The 22,074-nt window shown below is 39.9% G+C and overlaps 1 protein-coding gene across 1 annotated transcript; it reads left to right on the forward strand.

Annotated features, from left to right (window-relative positions):
* The first annotated feature begins 13,353 nt into the window (after window positions 1-13,353).
* LOC111272591 (uncharacterized) lies at window positions 13,354-15,311 on the forward strand. Its single transcript, XM_022854133.2, has 3 exons — window positions 13,354-13,773; window positions 14,368-14,669; window positions 15,039-15,311. Exons 1-3 carry the CDS (start codon window positions 13,568-13,570, stop codon window positions 15,218-15,220), a joined length of 690 nt encoding a protein of 229 aa, XP_022709868.1. The 5' UTR covers window positions 13,354-13,567; the 3' UTR covers window positions 15,221-15,311.
* Window positions 15,312-22,074: the final 6,763 nt, after the last annotated feature.

The following is a 22,074-nucleotide window of genomic DNA, read 5'->3' on the forward strand; positions in this document are numbered from 1 at the left end:
CAGGCCTTCCTATATTTCGTTTAAAAACATCTTCCAATAAATCGACTTATCCGAATTAATCTCCCTTTCAAGCATCTTTTTTTTTTTGGCTTGTATTCTCAGATTTGTATGTAGTATTCTTGTGTTTGCTCAGAATCTCACACGATTGCTTTCATTGCGCCATAGTGTAATCTTCTAACTTTACCCATAAATTTCAGTTTTTTCATTTTGTTATCATTATATATATTCTCGGTGCAAATATCTTACTATAAGTCTCTACCAGGTATCAATGTAAATCCTTCCCATTTTGTGGAGCGTCGTATTTCTGTACCCAGCGATTTATGGCTACCAATATTTCTTCCCTTCCCAGATTTGCCAGGCTCGCAGCAGATGCCGTTACCCTATTTACGTGTCGGGAATAAAACTATAAAAATCTACGGCGTTGTCATCACACTTAGGTTTTGTTCTTTTTCAAGCACCTTCCAAATGCCTATATTGTATACTTGGACTAATTCATTGGCCTTACCTTTTAAAGGCATAGATACTTTTTTATTTTTTTTGCCAAGTTATTTACCTTACTAACAAGCTTTCATAGTTTAGATATAACATTGAAAAAATATATATTTTTTAAAAGCCGATTTTAAACGTCGATATGGTACAACCAACCTGAGCAAATCATGTCAGGTACAAAGTTGCTTGACAGTCTGTAAACGAAATGCTACTTAGGAAAACCTCTTACCTAGGTAGTATTTCGTCTATTTATCTATGCCTACCTAATACTGACATACTGAATATACATCCACTATTTAATTCTAGCTTAATGAAGTGTTCCAGATCGGTTGTGAACAATCGAAAGCTAATGAGAACGCCAGATCCTTCAGTGACGGTATATTGTCACCACGAAATAATTCACTGTTAATTTATGGCAATAAGGAGACATATTAGCTATCGTCGAAGTAATAGGCTAGCTAAATGTATGAAATAGAACGAAAATGCAATATTGTGAGTGCCGTTATCCGTGTTTCGTATCAAAGCTGACACTTAATATAATGACTCGGGGTAAATACGACGACTAAGAAATTCACGGATCAATATAAGGCATTAATTAAGACTGTTTTAAGGGTTCGAAACCTTACGGTGCGGTTTATTTAGATAGCATGCTTTAAGGTAGAAACGCATGTTTTAGTTGCTATGCTACAAATGCTGCTATGTTCTTAGCAGTCATAGGCGGATAAACAGCCCACCGGCCTTATCAGTCAATAAATGAATCAAAAGAAACGCTTCAGTCTTTCATTTGAATAACCAGATATCGGCACTAAGGCAGTCCAGATATGAACAGCAGGATAGGGTCAGGCACAGGCAAAAATGGAAAACGAAGCGGTGCCTGTCTCATTCTTCGTATGAACTATACATCTATAGATCTAAAAGCCATTGTGCACGCGATTAGTCCTTAGAGCGGCAGTTGCAACTGAGGATCATCGCACAATCTTTTGGCACTCAATGCGCCAACATAGCCATGGCGTAGTAGGCTTCTAACTTTCACACTAACGGTGGTCGCAAATGCTGGTCACTCGTAGAGGCGCCGTACCCGTATTCTGTCGTGCACTGCGTATAGCAGCATGCATCATTTCTGTTTCCTTGCACAGCTCTTCTCTGGCACGCCGTTACCACTGTTTACCTCGAGTGCAAGAGCTCCATCGTCACAGAGGAACTTATCATATCTCATCATAGCCACAGAGCATAGGTAGAGTTTCCTTCCAGGCTAGAACAAGTAACACTTAGAAAACTGAGCTATTCAGCGTTCCGGAACCGCTATCGGCATCGACGACAGCTGGATAGGAGTCGCATCTTATCTATGTGTGCTGTTGGTAGGCTATATATAATACTGGTCGAAAGCAGGTATTAGTTAGTCGACCGACAGACAGAAAACGCGTAAGAGATAAATACGAAGTAATAGTTAGAACTTAGCGTAACTAGTGACCGTGAGATGCCGAAGTTATTGCATTATGCTGCTGCTCCTGCTTTGTGGAAATGGTACCTTTTGCCAGGAATTTGTCGGGGACAGCATTGACACTACCGAAACTCGATATTCTAACGTCGAAGTCATAGGTACTAACCGACCGTACCCAGGCAACCAAAGCATCTACTCGGATAGCGTCACGGGTTATCGAGCCTCGGGTGTTGGAAGTTAACGATAATACAGTAAACGACATTAAATCGAGGTTTCTGTCCAGTCTATTGCCATACCTTTCCGCTTACTGCCACTTCGACGAATCTATAGACCGCCATCGTCGTTTATGCGTGTTCTTTTACTGGCTTTATAATTAAGCTAGTCTGTGTCTGATTTCGTCCACAGCGAATCTAATAGTCCGTTCCCCGCATGATGCCGGAGTTGCAGTGTCTTGCCATTTCCCAGAGTGCTTAAAGTTTATGTTTTTACTCTTTTATATAACCTGCCTACATGCTACCTACCGTTGCCTCAAGATTTGTTCTTCTTGCATCTGATGTCCTATAAAGCCTGCCGTAGTAAATCCTCTTCGTTAGCAAATGCATTCAGCTTTCGCTTGTGTGACTTTTTCGTTTTAGCAGTACTTATGCGATCTCATCGGTGCGCCCGAGCGCTCTGGCTGCGATGTTTCCTCACAGCCTATTTTAAAGCTTGTCATTGCTTCAATTAATCGTCAAGTCCCTAACACGAAAACGTAACCTTATGCTAGAATCATTTTCATTTAGTAACATCGTTGGTTTAGTAAATAACATAAATCTGCCTGTGTTAGCGCGAGCAACCTTCAGTCCATTGATAGAGCCCTCCTTTCTTTAGTCTAATGCCTTGTCTTTTATGTACTATCTGCTCGCGTATCTTTCGCTGCCTCCGCTGTTAGTCCTACAATAGCTGCCAGCAGCGCTAGCAAGACCACCTTCTAGCAACAGCGGGCAATGTCATATGCACTCTTCACTTAAAGACCACTTGTCAGAAGACTCGTGTGTGGGAGTTGTCTGTCAACAGTGTCTCAAGCACCGTGGACCTCACGTCTTCTCGCTAGAAGCCCCCAGAACAATGCTCCCTTTCCGCGCGTTTCAACTCTCTACGGCCATGTACCGTTCTTGGTGTAGGGCCCACTACAAAAAAGAATAAGCTGACGCCTGTTGGCTTATTTTCAAGGAAAAAATCGCGGCATGCACTCGACTGCTAAGGCAGCCAAACTGTTTGCGAAGTGAAAACACTCTCTGAGCCTTTGCTGCTGCTGTTGTTACACGATGTTCGTCTGATGCGGCGATAAACAGGAACTTCGAAACGGATGAAAAACACTGTTGTCATGTTGTTTGAGACAAAACAAGGCTAGAGTTGATGATGGACAGCCATTTTCTATGCATTGGGAACTGGTCCTCTGATTTCTGAAAAACGTGTGCAATACGCGCCATGAGCTAGTTTTTTTTTTTTTTTTTTTATATATTTATAATGTTTGACGTTTGTGTACGTTGGTGTCATGTCGAATCAAACGGCTAAATCGGTTGCTGGTGAAACGCTTAATCAATTGACCTTGTACGGCGACTACATTAAAGGAAAGGCTATGGTGAGACCGCTTTCAGCCCTATTGAGAGGTGTTATGAACCCTCATAAGCAGCAGGCACTGCAACAGTATCCAGGCGTGAGGATTCTGAATATCTTAGAAAATTACAGAAGTGTATTCAAACATCTATTTTTAAGTTCGGTTGGAATCATAATTATCGCCCCTCTGCCAACTTCTTGCTATCGTTACTTTTTTTTCATTATTATTATGCCGTTTTGGGCAAGCGCAGGCCACCTGCATTAATTAAACGTCCTAGAGTAGAAAGCGTGCGAGCTACCACCGCAGTTTATACGTGCCTTAACGGGTTTGTAGCACTCACACCCATTATAAGAAATCATAGAACGAGATCATTCTCTAAAGTCGTTTTCCTTTTTGCAATTACACTACCTTATTTCTTTTTACTGAAGCAAATTGCACTGTTATTACGCAATCTTAGGAGGCGAGCACGATAGAGTATTGTGCCAGATAAGGGGAAAAAAGGAACCGAATTAGAGCCCTATCTTCGGGAAGGCTCTTTCTTATAAATCGAAGGACAATTAGATGGGCGTTCGCTCGTTGAGGAAGTTCACAGTTGGCTCCACACTTACCTGATGCCGTTTTCGGTGGAAGCGAGGAAGGTTTCATGACAAAGAGCCTAAAATGGGAGCTGGATCAAGCTATAGCAGGCGAGCTAAGGGCAGGGCCATCCAACTAATAGAAGGCCCACTCTACAATAGTTAGTCTATTGGTAATGTCTCTACAGATATTTAAACATCATATTGTAATCTTACTTTAATCTAAAAGACGTACACGGATAACGTGTGGAGGTATCGTATGTACAGCAAACAGAGGTTTGTGACACTGAAGATAAGTTTTACGCTAATGGACTTTATTTACTATCATCCAAGTTATTACATTATTATCGATTAGAAAACGTTAATTATCGATTTGCACCAGACCCCTATAAACTAAATGGCATGTTTACATAACTGTACATATCTTGAACAGATGATGTAATGGGAGGCAACAGATATTTGCCTTCGAAGCGAAAAAAGGAAGACCAAGTTGTGCTTCCTGTCCAAACCCGTGATAATGTAATTACCGTAGGTAATGAGCAATCTTTAATAAATTATTGATTCGTTAGCTCAATGACTCACCTGCTGTAAGCGCCGGTGTATTATATACGCTTAACCGTTGTCACAGTAATCTTTGGAAATTTTTGTTAAGAGACATTTTGAGAGATGTTCTGGAGGCAAACTGAGTTCTTGGGTTGACGAATACACTATGAATAATATGAAAGACCAGCAATGAAAAAGGCCCATTTAATCTGTGCTGCGAACGATTAAGTGCAGTCATTGCTAGGTAAACAAAAGGCCGCTTTGCTATTATGTAAAAATCTGGCCGCTCTGACCGTTTATTTCAGCCGCACGAAGCAAATAATGATTCTTCACATACAAAATTAATTTAATTTCAATGTACTTAGCTATGACTACGTCCTTAAACGATGCTTACAAATCTCATTAGTTACTAGGATTTCAAAAGATACCAGAGGCAGCGAAACACATATAGCCTTCTCGCATTTTCAGTGTAGAGCCTCTAAATTGAAAAGGTTCGTAAAAATCAGTTCTGCCTTCGTCATGGCCACACCGCATTGACTGCGTTGAGGCCAAAGAGAGTAATAGGCGAAACGGGAAATTAGGCCACTCGATATACTGGGTTATCTGAATAACGTAACATTGTCCTTGGTGCAAGGCCATTGCTGAGAATTGAGAAGAGATTAAAAAAATCAATCAAGAGGAAATTCATTTCAATTAAAGCAAAGGTCTGCGTCTAAGGCTAGAAGTCCGACAACTACGGCAGAAACGGTAAACAACTTAACTGATACGATATCCATTTAATGATGCTAATCTCTGTTCAGTTAATTGATTGAAATGTGGAGAAAAATAAAGTAAGTATTTTTATAATTAATTTTTAGTAGGTAATATGGTTTTACATTGATTGTATTAAAAAAAATGCGAAAAATAGTTTTTGGCTAACAATACTAATAATAAATAATGATAATAATATTAATAACAATACTTTTTCCCATGAGTATTACCAACCCATACCCCGATTCGCGGCGTACTGCCCAACTTGCATCATTTTCGCTTTATCGAGTCATGATTTTGCAATATGTTGTCTTAGGGAAGCTTTTGATTTCGGCTCTGAAGCGATCTGGAATAGCCTTTCCCTAACCTACCTATCGAATTTAAGAGACTTTTGCCCTAGACCACGATCATTGTGAATTTAGTGGTAGAAACGCACAGCGTTCAATATACGTAATAATATCAATGCAACATTATATGCTTCCAGCAAAGTTTCAGTGATGCCCTTGCAAAACAAACGTATTACGATTAATATATCCATGTATAGTAACGCCAGAATTTTTCTTTAATAAAATTTATAACAAAACCAATAAAGTCGTTCCAAAACAGAATTCCATAAAGCCTATAAATAAATGTATTCTTTGCCTATAAACAACTACCATAGGTACACCAAATTCAAACAGAAGTGCAAAAAGCATCAATTTAATTTCCCTAGACGACTCGAGGTACAGTACTTGCTGCAATTATAAATCTGCCCTAATACATCTATGTTGGGGGATCACTGTCCGAATTCAAGGGATCGATATGCTATTTTACCTTTCGACTGCTTTGACATTATGCTTTTCATAGCGCCTGTTTGCTTTTCGTGCTATGAAATCGTATAGTTGTCATCCATCCGATCGTAGCAGAAACGCCAGACGGACAACTGATATATAGCTTTAGAATACTCGAACTTCGCAACACGCGTATTGGTGTTTTTGTGTGCAAGTGTGTTGGTCGCTTTTATAAACACTCTTCGATCTTCCATTGATCGTGAGTCTTTTTTTCGTCCAAGTGATCGGTGTAAGTGTAACAAGGTGACATGCATGAAGTTCCGCTGCGATAGGTAAATTCAACCCACACGTGATCCGACTTGTATGAAAGAAAACCGGCTGGTCTAGGAAACACAAGATCGCTTAACGAAACTGGCATCAGTCGAGCAAGTGATGCTTGAGAAGTTAGGGAAATGTCTTTCCCGGGGCTGACATTTATTTACGCTGAGTGTGGCTCGTGTTAAAATCATATTTTTAGTATCTAAAGGAAAACGACGGGGCGAAGCCGGTCAGTGTTATTAAAATACGCCAAACGGAATGTCCTTCAATAAGCAGATTTTAGACAAATGCTTAAATCAAAGGATATATTTGGTTTTCAGCTTGGCTGAACTTTGACACTATAGATTCTTGAAGAAATAAAGCAGAAATAAACGAGTCGCGTCAAGCGGTTCATCATTCGTTTGTATTCATAGGCTAGAGTGAGGCATCCGACCCCCAAGCACTGGTACAGTGCAGAGATCCGTTCGTTATGGTTGGTTGGCAGCACCAGCCAGTCTGTTATGGATTTTGCACCGGCAATTTATATGGGAGTTTACGGGCTCCTTTTGCAAATATTGTATCACGCACGCGACAGGCAGTTTATCGCTACGAGTAAAAAACGGGACACCTTGATCTTGGGACGCTCGTTGCCACAGGGCCTTGAGGATTGGGAGACACACTACGGCACTTACCGAGCACCTGGCCGTGGGGCCGCACCCGATGAAGGGATTATTTAGACGACGGTGACTGTGAAACAGGGTGTCTTACTACGACAACCTAGTCGATAAGCCCGCAAGCAGACCAGAGGCGCTCTATACAGATTTTCTAGTTCGCCTTCGTATGTTGAATAACTAACGTTGAGAGTACTGAATAGAAATCAAATAGCTAAAAGTATAGCTTGTAACCTTGAAGCTGTGTTGTTTTTTGTTATTTCCTGAAGTAGGTATTCATTATATGTGGTTACATATCCCTGGTCCTCCCCCCCCCCCCCCCCCATATAAAATAATAGTGTTTCTGTTGATTTTCCTTCGCTTGTGAAAGTATTAAGCTACCGTCAAACCAAAAAGCCACAATAAGACTAGTATAAATTGGTTTTGCATTGAGCACATTTTACACCATGTACATTCGTATATCAGGATCTGTCGCCTTGGAAAAATTGTGCGCTTAATAGATGAAGCTATTATGAAAGCACTCTTATTTACACAAAAGGGGATATGTGGTACATATATCAAGCATTGCATACCAAATATTATATAGAATTAATTAGAAATTTCAGATATTAATATTAGCAAACTTTGTCAAAAATCATACGGGGGAAAAATTTCGTGCAATTTGTATTAACGGATTTTTCTCTGGTCAAATTTCGGAAAACGCATCTATCGGAGCAGTCAACTTTGTTTTTGCACTTTGTCGAACTTTTATTGAACAAGAAAAAGAGCTAAATAACTATTTTTTTTTTCCGCAACAGGTTCAGGTGTCTCAAAGCCAGATTCTTAAATAAAGATCGAAAGCAAGTGACGTTTTATAAAATTCAGTTGTTATATGGGCCACAGCATTTTGAGTGTATATAAAACCGCTGTCGATGCTAATTTTATAAATTAAAGAGAATAAAGTAGCCTAAAAGCTTAAGTTATATATGTCGAGCTGAACTAAGGCATTTTAGTTTCTCTAAAAGATATTTTGGTACAATACATTTCTTGAGTAGGACAATATTGTCCACATATGCAGGACATTGCGGGTGGATCAGACTTTAACATGGATAATAATTCGTACGAGAATCATGCATAATTATATATGCATAGTTAGGTTTCAGTCCAGTCAGATTAGCTCTGGAGAGCGGTGTGTTTTTCTTTCGTCACCAATAAAAATTTTTTTTATTATCGTTTATGTTTTTCCTTACAAAGAATGACCGTCGCCTGAACCGAGGGGAAAAATCACACGGAAATTATAGTATTTTTAGTAAAGCAATTCCTAAATCTGACTCGTTGCGAAGCCCTCGAAATAATTTACCTCAAAACAATATTTGGCTGTCATTGAAAGAAAACAATACAGCATAAAAATATGCACCCATCAATCTGCTTGTGGGATTGAACCCGGCCTTTCCAAGCGATTGCACACCACACAATGGCATTTCTAGCAGTGTGTCCTAAATGTCCTTCACAGATTGACCTTTTATTGGTTTGGATGTAAAACGTCTCATGATTGGTATGCCTTTACTTTTAAGGCTAGAACATAACAGCAGTATATGGAGATACGACAGCTTTTACAGCATCCATAGCAACAAGGTTTGCCATAACTGATAACAAAATGCTGTTTACTGGAAAGAGAAAAACGTCTCTAACGCATGTCTCTTTCGAAGGCGGTCTCACCTTGCCATTGGTTGATCTATAAGAAGCCCTGGCAGAAGGACATCATTTGACGTTACTGCGAAGAACGTGCTTTCCTTGACGAAGACGATTGGAAATATGCACTAAGCAGGCAAAAAGAAGTCAGTATCTAGTAATGTAATAATCAGACTTTGCTTTACGCCTGTTGCAAGTAAGCGAAGCAACCAAGGCAGACTCGTTGTTGATTGGCCCGCCTTGAAAGCAGTTTAGCTGTTACGATACCGCGTCTGGCATCGAATACACAAGTATATATCAGATTGTTTGTATATACAATAGTTCAGCCTGAGTTACTCCGAGGACGGCTGATGACGCGCACACGTACGTAAGCATAGGAGGGCATGCTTTGCTGCTAACTCCTCTCCGGACATGCTATAGACGTACCTCGAGCATTTTCGCATTGTCATCACAACTGCAAACAGACCAAATATCGTCAGTATATTGTCTCTTTTATACTACATAATAAACGATCACATTTACAAACGCATCATACAAACGCATTCTTCGAGAGAAAATAATTCAGTAGGGGGGCAAAGGTGAATTTTCTCTCTCGTTTAATCAAAAATCTACTGTAATCTATTCCCTTTGATTATAAACGTTTGATCTGAACACCTACAGTCACCACATAAATACAGGGTAGGAAACAAAAGCGACTTTAGCGAACAAAGCAGTATCGAAGCAGGCTTACTTTCGTTAACTTAACTTTCAGCCGATCTTTTTTCGACCTTCCCCGATTGTCCAAGCCGCCACAACTGATATCAAAATCTACGCAGATACGTCACTTGATGATCTACGTTTTTCAAAACATAGTACCGTATCTTTGTCGATTCTACGACAAAATAGGTTATGGCCTATTTGAAACGAACTGGAAGAATCAATTCTTGAACTAAACTTGATGAACACGAGCCGTAGCAACACCCTTCGACGGCCGGCTACAACATAGACCCATTTCGTGCCGGGGTCCTTTGTTTTCGATTGCTTCAGCAGATGGTCTCTCACAGAAAGCATACGCAGTGACTCCAATTTGGAATGAACCCTCTACATCTATCAGCGTATATGTGCTGTATAATATTTTTTCCCTCATAGGCGAGGAGTGTGGACATTATAATCCTCACAGGAGAGCTCTCAGCTGGACTCGAGGAACCTCATTCCTGTCCGTTTGAAATTTAATTTCGTTTCCGATAGTGTATTGTGTTCTGCAAACAGCGTAAAGAATAGCCTAATAGAATTTAAATTGGGCCCGTAAGCCGACCAACCGAGAACAATATGGGCTAATATCAGGGATTCGGAAGATTCCCCTATAGAACTTACCAGTTTTACTAACGGAGAGTATGAAGACCAGATAGGGAGATGAGCTAAGGGTTAATATCTGTATGGCAGCAGTCGAAACCTTTCGTCGCCTTCGACACGGGACAGCTCGTTTAGGAAAATTTGAACTAGCCAGGGTAGCCGCGCCAGCAGCGTCAAAACGAGACTGAGCTGAATCGATCCCAAATAGAATACATAATTATCCATGAAGGCTCTCTTCTACCAGAAAGTCATGATTTCGGTATATGCGCCCCCTGAGCTCCATCTGTTTGGGCGGCCCACGGTTATCTCTCACTAAAGCGAGCTCGTATTCAATGTCGAATAGACAAATAGCCGTGAAATTAATAAAAACCGTGGAACAGCTTAAATATAATCATAATAGCTTACTGTGTAGAAAAAAATCCTCACTGACGTCGTCAAGCTTACACGCCGAAATATTCGTAATTTATGTATAGAACTGGTTGCTGTTAATGATCCTTTTAACGCCGTAATTTCACCGTCATTCCTACGCACAGACGAAGGTGTAGTTTGTTCGGTACTTTTGCGTTGCATTAGCGCGTCGTTCCATCGATCGTTGGACGCGGCATAGGTGAAATATGAACAGGTTACAAAGTGGACCAAAAAACAGCGATATATTGGTACTATCAAGCTCGTTTCCGATACTGAGGTCAGTTACTAAAGACTTCTCGCTTTTTGAATATGCGATGTGGAAGCCAGCGCGCTAAGACGTTGGCGCTGTGTCGTAAGCACGGGCTTCTTCAGCCCTTTATTTTAGGTTTCTATTTTTGAAGTCGATCGTTCCCATTGCAAAGACGACAATTCACATATGGCAAATTAGCTTATGAAAAACCTACGATTAGAGCAGGGTACGAAAGGTCGATTAGAGCAGGTCGAAAAGGCCAGACCCTTACACACACGCAATTTAATTCTGTTATTTTTATTAAGCCAAATTGACGTTTACGAGTTCACAGTTGATTTGGACCAACAGCATTTTGATGATATGATATAAGCTGCTGCTATAAGCCGACAGGTTCTAGTGCAGAGTTACATCACAGACCACGTGGTCATCTTACTACGATGAGTGAACAGACGTGCTAAACGGGTAAACATGGCTTGACTTGAGGCACTCTATTATGAACATGAACGTTTTTAACAGATAGAACTTTCGGGATGCATAAAACTCTCGCAATTACATGTAGTTGTAAAAACGTTCGTACATGTAAAAATTTGTCTAGATATACCATTTTTAAGTGTTCTTAAATTCTCTCTGTGTATTTTGCCATTCGCGTCATTGTATCATGTTCTATTTTGTCGACAAATACCCGCATGCAGTAAATGTCTACTCAATCTAAGCATATGCATGTGCAGGTAGATATGACCTCACGACTAGGTCGGTATATGGCGAATTACTGCTTCGAGGCTCTCCGTAACTTGGAAAGCCTCGAACCTGGACGGTCCCTGTTCTACAGTTATTTAGCCTAACAGAGCCTTTCGTCCGAAACTGTGTTCTCATTGTATCAAATAGACGGTTGCCTCTAGAACGGAATAAATGTGTTTATTTCGAAACTTGAACCCTACGTCCCTAACATAAGGCACCTGTAGTTGAATCATTCAACGACAAGCTTATCTAATAATAAATACTATGCTTAGAGATGTGGGTACTTAGCAAATAGCACTTGTTCCGCTTGTTCCAGCAGTTTCACCGCTGCTGGGTACGGTGACCGAATCATGTCTTACGCGAAGTCGAGTATTTGCAAAGGCACGTTTAGGCCATTTTGCTGCACGCAGACGCTATAGTCATCTTGCAATGGAGCGTTTCGGTGTCCAGTGTCGTCTTCCGAAGTCAGCGTCGGACCACGGACCCGGTAGTCCATTACCGTTTCGTCCTGCTGTTCCATAGGCTTGTTTGTTTGTTCGTCTGCTTGTCCTCGGTCGTCTTTTTTTGCTGTTTATGTGATTGGAATCGAGAGGAAAGATTGCATTTCCATATCTCTACATCCACACATGCGATGTGTATAATAGAGACGAATGCGTCGTAATGCTACACGTCTGCAAAGAACAAAGAAAACGATTCTTGGAAGAACAGACGCCATCATTTAGCAGCATCCCAATGGAGTACGATACAGATACCATAAAGTCGGCTACATGGCGGACTAGCGACAGAAAATTGACAGGCTAGGGGTGCAATCGTACATGACAAGATGAGTACGCCATTGCTGAGACAGGACTATACGTTTTATGTGAAGCACGTACAGCAGTGACATCGAGCTTGTCAAGCTGGTGTCTGATATCAGAACAAAATTTCTCTTCTCTCTTTCGGCCTTTTTGATGGTATCTATGTGGCCGCTATTAACCAAAACAGCAGATCGAATGCTCACTATTCATCGTTTTAAAACTATCTGGAAATAAAGGTTAGTAACTTGATCAAGCAACTTCTCGACCTAAAGATTAATTTGTAAATCATCGTTATAAGGTAATATGCAGTTAATCGAAGGCAACTGAAGATGAGTATTTATAAGGAAGATGCGTTTATGACTACTTGAGAGAAAACTACCTTAAATAAACGAGCCATACACAATAGTATTCCAACTTGCTCTAAAGAATCAGTGCGCCTGATAACATCATACTAAAAAATTAGACAGGGAACTGCCACAAATTACGTTTTTTTACTTTAGAACGATTCCGCCGTGAGCCACCTGACGCTTAAGATGAACCCGTGCAAGATTACACTTTAACTAATGTAAGCCAACGAATAAGCATAGCTCCCAGTTTAAATGCAGCTTCATTATATTAAAAGGAGAACTTGAATAGTAGGGCTGCGGAATGTGTGACGCAACCTATCAAGGTCTCATTGAGATTAGCTCTTTGGATCTACAACCCTCTTTATGTGAGTTTTATTAAAATGTTTAAAACATTCCAATTACGAGGCAAGAACGTGCGCAAATCAGTGCAAATACATGAGGAAACAAACACGATCCTTTACAATGAAACTCCGCTGTTCTCCTAAGGACAGAAACTGCATCGCCCCCCCCTGAACAGTTGTTGAAAGTACCCTCAAATACTTCGCATCGTAGCGATTGGGCCAGACAACCAAAAGCCATAAGATGAGTCATCGATGCAATTTATTACTAATATATACTATTTTTAACATATGGTTGCTTAAATGAAAGCGCCGTGGCAAGTATCTTTTAATTCGTTGCTATTTAGGTGTAGTCAACGAAGTGGTTTTGAAATCAGTTGTTTTTAACATAAAGTTGTACCTTCGTTTGGCCTTAGGATTGGGCCAATTATCAGTACGAAGGCATTTGAGGTTTGAGGTCGGCGAAGTCAGGTCTGCGGACAACTTAGGCATTGGAACGGAGTGTGTGGTTGATGGTGCACGCGGTATACTTCGAGTCGCCGACGTTAAAATGTCAGGGCAACATGGCGGAGGCGGTGATTCGGTCGCTGAAACCCCAGTAGCCCCAGAAAGTGGAGTATACCCTCCGGAGGAGCCATCAAGTAAGGATGAAGGCGTGAAGGATGTTAGGCAGAAAGAGGATCAAGCGATTTCAACGGCCATAGAGAACAGACGGGTTCAGCGCATCTCATCTGACTTGCGCGGAGTAGTCAGATGGTGAGTTGGCTGGGTGTTCCGTGTTTTTGACTCCGTTTGAAATTATCTTGACTAGGCTAACTGTTGTGTTCGGCCATTAATTGTGAAATTGGCTCTTACTGGCGAGTGATTCTTCATTAATTGTCATTTAATAACTGAGTTATTTTAGGAAAAAGCGTAGAATTTCTATTCACTTGCATTTGAAATAAGTAGTCGCAGAGAGCCGAAAGCCAACCCATGAACGTGGCAATTTCATGATTGTTGACGCCATAATGCACTGTCACTTTGTTTAGTCATAGGATTTGCTCGTTGAAATTCGGCACTAGCTTGAGCTCCGAAAAGGTATTTAGATAACCCTAGAGAGTCAGCTAGAAAGCCACTGTAACATGAAAATTGACTACGTAAATTAACGCAGAATGATTAGAAATGCTCTAAGTAAATTGTTTTTAAGTCAGTGATGAAAACATTCATTCTGAATTGTGTACTGTTGCCACGTATATGCACGTACGTACGTACGAGGTTGACTTTCTCGAAAAGCTAGTTTTACAGTACCTTACAGACATACAATACTCATTTATGATTACAGATAACATAAATCTTAGCTAATTTGAGTAGGTACAATTCTCGACTTTGCTACGGATTCATCGAACGGGAGGATACTAAATGTGAATTGTTCGTCCATCGCAACTCTGTTGTGATGGCACCGGGTGAACCGGTGTTTCTTCGAGCTGAGTCCGAAGTCCTTTTCGACTTGTGGACACTTTCCGATGGCCGTCTTGAAGCTCAGGCCGTGCGTGCCATTAATGGAGAGCCTATTTCTCTACGAGGCACCCGAACAACAGGGCCACCCCGTAGCTTTCATTATGCTGTTCATGCCGCCAGAATTTATGACATTTTGTGTCAGCCCAATGTTTACGGTCAGTGTCGTTTCGACTGAGTTAAGAAAACACAAGAGCATTTGATCTTACGTTGTTTTTTTAGACGCCTATTATCTACCAGCCTATTATAACATCATATGCAAAGAAAAGAAAGCAACCATAAATTAGCATTAACTATATTCGTCTCAGCTAATCAACGAGGGATATTGCTAGAGATTCTATCTATAAGCCTATCGATTTCCCGTCTCTTCACGTTGGTTGATTAACGCTTTCGCTTCCTTTTTGCGCAATCTTTTTTTGTAATTTGCAATCTTGCAAGCCATTGCTTAAAAAGTGCCTAAAAAAACCTGCCTAAAAATTTCGTATCTGTGTATTCTACGGAAATGCTTTCTCAAACCTATTCTGCAGGATGCTGTGTGCCATCGTACTGTCCGTGTTGTGCTAGGCCGATTTGGCACGGAGCTGGAGGTGCCGCAGGCGCTAACGGAGGTCGTTCGAGACGCGGCCTCGCAGACGCGTCTGGGTCCAACGGCGGCCAGAATAGAAGATCTGTGCAGTACGTGGGCCAGCCACTGGACAAGTGGGCATAAACTGACGGGTAGAGGGCAGAGAAGAAGCAAAAAGTCCTTTCATACTCTACCCCCTACTTTGACTAAATACACGCGTGTTCAGCACCCATAAGTGTCTTCTGGTTTATTCATTTCGTTACACACAGGCATACAAACAGCAAGCATGTGTCGATTGTTAGGAAGCACTTTGTAGCTTGCGCAGTCGGTATCTATTAGATATTAACTCAATTAAAATTTTAACCTCTAGTATTACCACTCTTATTTATTAAATCTGACGCTTTCCAGTGACCGAGGACGGGGCGCAGCGTTTTGTAATTTGCAATATCATGATACAAGATACGTATCGTATTTTTAATAATTATACCGTAATTACCATACGCATAAAAAGAGTACCTTGTCCAACGGTAGGTTGTGTACCTATTGCCTTCCAGGCCAAAGTTGGAAGCGGAGACGTTCTGATTTGATAGCTACATTGCTGGCTTTACGTCGTCCCGGCGGACACCTTCTGGACACCCTGTTTCTCAAAATATCTGAACCAGGTTTCGACAGTAGCGCATTACATTGAATATGGACGAATTGTAATTGATGGGTATTTTTTCCACTATACTACTGAAATACTAATAGTATGATGAAGCCTTACTGACATGATTGGGTGTAACTATTATTTGAAAGGTTAAAAAAAGTTTAGACTAAAGACTAGTTTAGTAAGGAGCTCGTAAACGATGGATAAGAGCACTCAACCGTTCAGTTATGAAGAAGTTACGAAGAATTCGTATGCAATAATGGAACAAATTGAAAGTTGTGTATCTTGGGACGGTCTTAGAGGGTTAGTGAGTCGAGGGGGGGGGGGGGGATGTATCTACATCATCTCTGCCTAGTATATTTGACTACCTGACGTTCTGGAAATTAAATGATATATGTTTTTCTTCTAGTTCTAGAGTTGACGCAACAATTTTGATGGTGCCTGCCATAGGATTGTTCCATATTGTCACTGCACTTCACATACTATCCTTCCGTCGAAAGCCATGACTAAGTTTTTCGCTAAGCTCGTGGAGCCTTTCAAGGTAGTAGAGAAAACTTCATTTGACGCAGCCGATAAGAGAATGACTTTATAGGAACGTAATCCTGCAAATGATCTATTGGACAGCCCAATTTCTTACACGTGTTGGGTTGTCGTTGTTTTTTCAATTATTTTTCACTTTTTTTTCAATTATTATTTGCACTACTGTCAGATAGTAAATGGTTGAACGTTGCATTTCAAAAAGCGATAGACTTAATATAATCTATCGCTTAAGTTGACATCGAAAAAAAGTTGTGATCTGCTAAATCGGCATGTTTAATGAACCGGTTACCAAAGACGGTGATATCAAACGTAGGATAAAAAGTCAGCTATGAACATTAGGTAGATTGAGTACAGCTCTTCTAGCTATCTTAGTGACTAATCATCGCACACTTCTAGTTTTGTGCTCTAATATCGGCATATGTTACCGAGGTAATAATACCTCGGTAACATATGCCCTTGTTCACTGAGGCAATACGGCAAAGTGAAAGATCGCAATGTTACCACTATGCCATTCCTGTGATACCGTCCATTGTACTTGATTTTTGTAGTTGATTACAAAGGAAATCAGCTTAGCGGCTGGTTATCTCAAAGGTAACATAAGGGATTTTTAATACCGTATTTTAGAAACGTGCACGCTTAACTACACAGCTTAAATTTCCGGTGACGATTCTGTACGTCAATAGAATTAACATCTTTGGCTTCCCCATTCTTTTTTTTTTTTTTTTTTTTTTTATAAAACACACCTATCCAAAAGCCATTTTTCAAACGTTTTCATCATCTATAAAAACTATGGTCCATTATAATCCCTGTAAATAAATGAAAAATATATGTTAAGCATTTGCCTTGTAAGCTAAGTTTAGCACAGTATTTAAAAGACGATGTGGACCTTTTCTACGCAGCTGACAATATATATATTGTCAGCTGATATATATATATAGATAATATATATATATATATATAATGTATATGATAAGAAGAAGCGAAGTATCATTTATGATGTTCTAGAACAGCCTACTTTGTAATTGGTCAAGATTCATTTGATTCAGTAAACATATAACAAAATTAGGAAAAAATCATTGTTATTTTGTTATAAGTAACATGTTCACATTTTCCCTTACGAATTAATCGTTTTATCTAAATTATATAGATTTGCTGCCATGAGACCGACAAGCGCCAGTGGACCATGATTTTGAGCGGTGCAGTCAGATAGGACAGGTCAGAGAAAGGCAAACGAGCATTTGTCCCGAATTCCTAAGGTCGCTGAATCAAACCAAGAAATGCTAAATAGAGATTTTTTCGCTTTTGCTGACAGCGTAGTTCTTTTTCTCACATCGAATTATAAAAGGGGATCACGGCTACATAGGGCCACTGTACTCGGCAATAGTCTGCACTTGTCTGAGATGTATTGATGATTGTTTTGCTTTGCTTTGCTGTTTTGTACCTATTGCTTAATTTAATGTGACATTGTCTTTGGGCCAATAGAAATGGTAATTTTCAAGGGTATTCATAAAAACAATACGCATTAAAACAAATAGAATTTATGTTTGGTTAATATATGTTACACGTCTTACCATTTCAGACAACGTCCTTGCATAAGTTACGCACGCACATAAAGTACTATTCGAATTTGGCTAATTTTTTGGTAGTTCGTTTTGACGGCCCGGACGTGTAAAGAGGCAAAAATAATCTTCCAACAACAATACTCTGTACCGATTGTTTATATTATAAAATATATACTACAATTTTTATATACTACACAAACCGATTTAATTTCGAGAAAAACGTCCGCTTTATATAACTACAATGGTTCTCTTAATAATCGTTAGTGATCTTCTAGCGACTTGAACGGAGGAGCTGGGTTTCCAGTAAATACGGAAGAGTTTCTTCGTGTTAAAACAACTGGTCTCCACAAATCCATCCCCATAACGTTCGTATATGACAGAGTTGCAAATGTACTAGCTTTATATGCAGTGTATTTTCATGATAGATTACGAGGAAATATCGCCTAAAATATAATACCGCCTGCCCATTGATTTATTTTCTACAGCATGGCTTGTGTGAACATATTTCAGACGGTGTGCGTTCTTCTGATACGAGTTATTAATTCCGCTTGACTTCATTCTAGTTATATTGTTTGATAAATTATACGTTTTCTTCGCTTATATTTTATTGCTCCGCATGGAGAGAAACGATCCGCCAGCAATCATACCCCACCACGCTTTGTGCCTAGCCCATATTGACGAATGCTTACTGGCTCACCCGAGTGTTTATTCAGTGAAAACGAATGGAGTGCACAAGGTCGAAAGAGGTCGCTCTTTCTTGGACCCTATATATATATATATATATATATATATATATATAGGAACGCGTACGCCAATTCTCGTTGCACCATTATCTGCTCTTAACGAGGCTAAACCGTTGCTGTGGCGATGACTAACGGGTTTTACATTAGAAATTCTACATACGTATTACTTTCGGCGTACGTAAACTTTCCACTCGCGCGGTTAAATTCGAAGACCCGGTTTAAGGTTCCAGAAAGATCGAAAAATATATTAATAGAATAGCTTAGAATATCAAAGGGAACAAAAGCAGGCTGATGATAATCAGTGACAAATAGTCGCAGAGAACAATGAGCCAACACAAAAAGGGCACGGTCAAATTACATCAAGCTCGAAACTGTACAACTGAGATTCCGCAAAAGTGATAGGACCTGTAAGTAGCGTGACCAGAGACAAAGACTCTGAAAACGTTACACAGATGCGGTTCAGCGACACGAAGAATGAATGGTACAAACTAAGAACAGCTTGAGGCCAACGAATGAAGGGGGCTATGACGTGGGCGAAAGAATTGGCTGAGCCATAACAAGCAGGAGTACATAAGGACAGACAGGGACTGAAATAGCGAGAAAACAGATAACGAAGAAGCGGACATCTTTCTGCATACGAAGTACGGAGTGCAATCGTAATTTGGTAGAAACAAGATAAACACATCCTTTTGTTTCGCCGAAAACGTCCTACCATGGGCATCAGCAGACTTCCTAAGGACGGGAAGGAAAACAAATAGAGTCGCCAGGAGACCACGCGACAGCTGCTTCCTCTAAAAAAAGAAGAAACATGAACTACGAATAAGTTGTGTATTTAAATTCATCCCTTGTTATTATCCTAAGGGGAAAAGAAATGCTTTGCTTTCATTCGGTTATGGAAAGGGGAAAGCCAGAGCCCAAAAGATTACCATTATAATAAACGAAGATGAGTAGACAAAAAGCAGGCATCATAGCGAAAAAAGTTTTCAACCAACGAAAAGCATAAAGGTCGCGATTGTAAAAAGTGAGGAAAGCTTATCGGACGGACTGTATGGCATATTAGGGGCGAGAGGGAACGCTTAAATATGAGGTGCTTTACAAGATGTAAATAGATCTAGAAATAAAATTTACCTCCAGAAGCAAAAAAGCTTAGCAGTGTGTCGATTTGCGCCCTGCAAACTTGGATTTCTAATAGAGAGGTTGCAATAGAGAATACGAACCAGATCAATTGAAAGATGTGGATTTTTCAAGTGAACTAGTAATACATATCGCTGACGATATGTGTGGAATAGGAGTCGAAGAAGGTATTGACTATGGGCTGGCTAGTACCTAACATCTTTGCTTGCTAATTTTAGGGAAACGTTATGGCTTGGGCTAGAATCCAGACTTAAACAGACTTTGTTTAAGATCGATAGAATGTCTAATGGCGATATCGGACGTGCAGCTTAAATTACAGAGGCTACTCAGTACCAACAACAATCAAAATAAGCTGCTTCTTAAAGCGAATGTCAATAGTTCTGCTAAAAACACAGATAAAGAAACGTAAGTGTAAATCGAAGAGTCTTGTATTACGGAAAATGAAATTACGGTCAAAGTTGCAGAGGCCGATATACATACACAAATAGAGGAACGAGTCGATGGTTAATTACGCATATTTAAAATCCTCAAATGAGATCGCAAATATTGACATTGATGAAGTTAAAGGACGTGACAGAGGAAGCAGGCACCATTTTATACCCAGCAAAAATAAGATTTAGCTAGTTCGCTTAGGAGAAAGAAAAATGCTGAATGTATATTTAAAAAACGCAGAAGTTAGATAGCGTACTCAGAAGAGCGCGGCGATACCTGAATGACTGGAGTATAGTGAAACACTTGGAAATTTGAGGTTACTGAAGGCACAGAGCTATAGAATGAATACCCGCTAGAACGAAAGCATAAAGAGCTCAGGATCAGATGAGGCTCGGTGCTTAAGGCCCCATAGAGAAGCGCTAAGAGACAAGAACAGAGAGTAAACTGAAAGTGAAAGAAAAAAATAAATGAAAATGTAAAATACAAGGATGTAATTAAGCACCTATGCTGTGAAAGCTTGATCTATAGATGCTAAGAAATTCTGTTACATATTAAAAACTAAGGAGACCCAAACGAGTCACTTTGAAACAAGTAGTTAATGTGCGAAAATTCGATGAATATGTAAAAAAGTGGCTACATAACCCGGAGAGGGTGATAACAAATCTACCGAAAGACATTATACTCATGAGGAACTAAAAGAATCGTCAAAAGAGACATTTGAAGTGAAATTAAACTGCTGAACAGATTGGCTATGAAAACGATAGAAGGGCCTCTGATGCCGAACACATCTTGATCAGACAGCTGGTATTGTGTTGCAAGAATCTGAAAAAACCATTTGTGATGAAGGCAGACCAGTGGCGTTTCTCAAACGTAGAGGAAAGAGTATGTTTGAAATCTTCATTCATTGTTTTTGAGATGCAACACTGGACACCCGAGAGGGTTACCTTCATGCTAAAAACCAGGGACGGATAATTCCAAACTCTACAATAGATGGCCTAAAATAGATATGGTTTATGAAGTATCTCCGGTAATCCTACAGGACCGGCTAGATGAAGACTTAAAAAACAGGACACTTCTCAGCTCATAGCAAAAAGGTTTCCGTCTGCGAAAAAAGATAGCGAACTTCCTATTCGACATAAATTTAAAAGACATAAATTAGAAGACGTACAAAGAATTTTTGTAGCATAATTTTAGATTAAAATTTATCTATCGTGAGCAGTTGTAGGCCTGCTACAATAAGGGAAGGCTGCCAAAAGTATGCATGAAATTATATTTTAGATGCTTATGTTAAAAACAGGGAAAAATGGCTTAGTGTTCTTTGAATAATGTGCCGATGCGTTTTTTTTTTTCATTGAATTTCGCTAGTAAATAAAGCAGGAAAGGGAAATTAGATGTGTAGATACCGGGACGCGTACAAATATGGAGAAATGGAGGCAAGTAATGGTAAAAATATACACGTCAATGAATGGAAAAAACATAAAGGCACCAAAACCAGGTGAGCATGCAGTTTTTGTAGACGTGTAATAAATTTCTAGTAATAAAAGAGAAGCAAAAGGGTATGGTATTAATGGCTACGTGTGCTTTTGTATGTAATGCACCTCTCGTGACACGTATCGCAAATGTAATACATTACGTTAGAGTCAATAAGCAGTATTGCATGTAGAGACAGATGCGCGTTAGTGCTTTTAGGAAAAACGGTCTTAGACGCGTCTAGCTTTTAAGCTCATGAGCAGCAAGCCAGAAGTATTGAACACGACCTAGGATTTTAGAGATAAATGTAAATACTAAATAGCGTAAAACTATTCCCAAACGGAAAGGAGTATAAAGAGCAGAAAATAGCAGAGATAGATGGACCGATTTCATCAAACAAAGAGCATGCTCTAATGCTATACATTAACCATCGGGAAATTTCAATTATTACGAAGCTAAATCAGTATACAA

This window comes from Varroa jacobsoni, unplaced genomic scaffold (assembly GCF_002532875.2).
Source record: "Varroa jacobsoni isolate VJ856 unplaced genomic scaffold, vjacob_1.0 contig02677, whole genome shotgun sequence".
Classification (NCBI taxonomy): domain Eukaryota; kingdom Metazoa; phylum Arthropoda; class Arachnida; order Mesostigmata; family Varroidae; genus Varroa; species Varroa jacobsoni.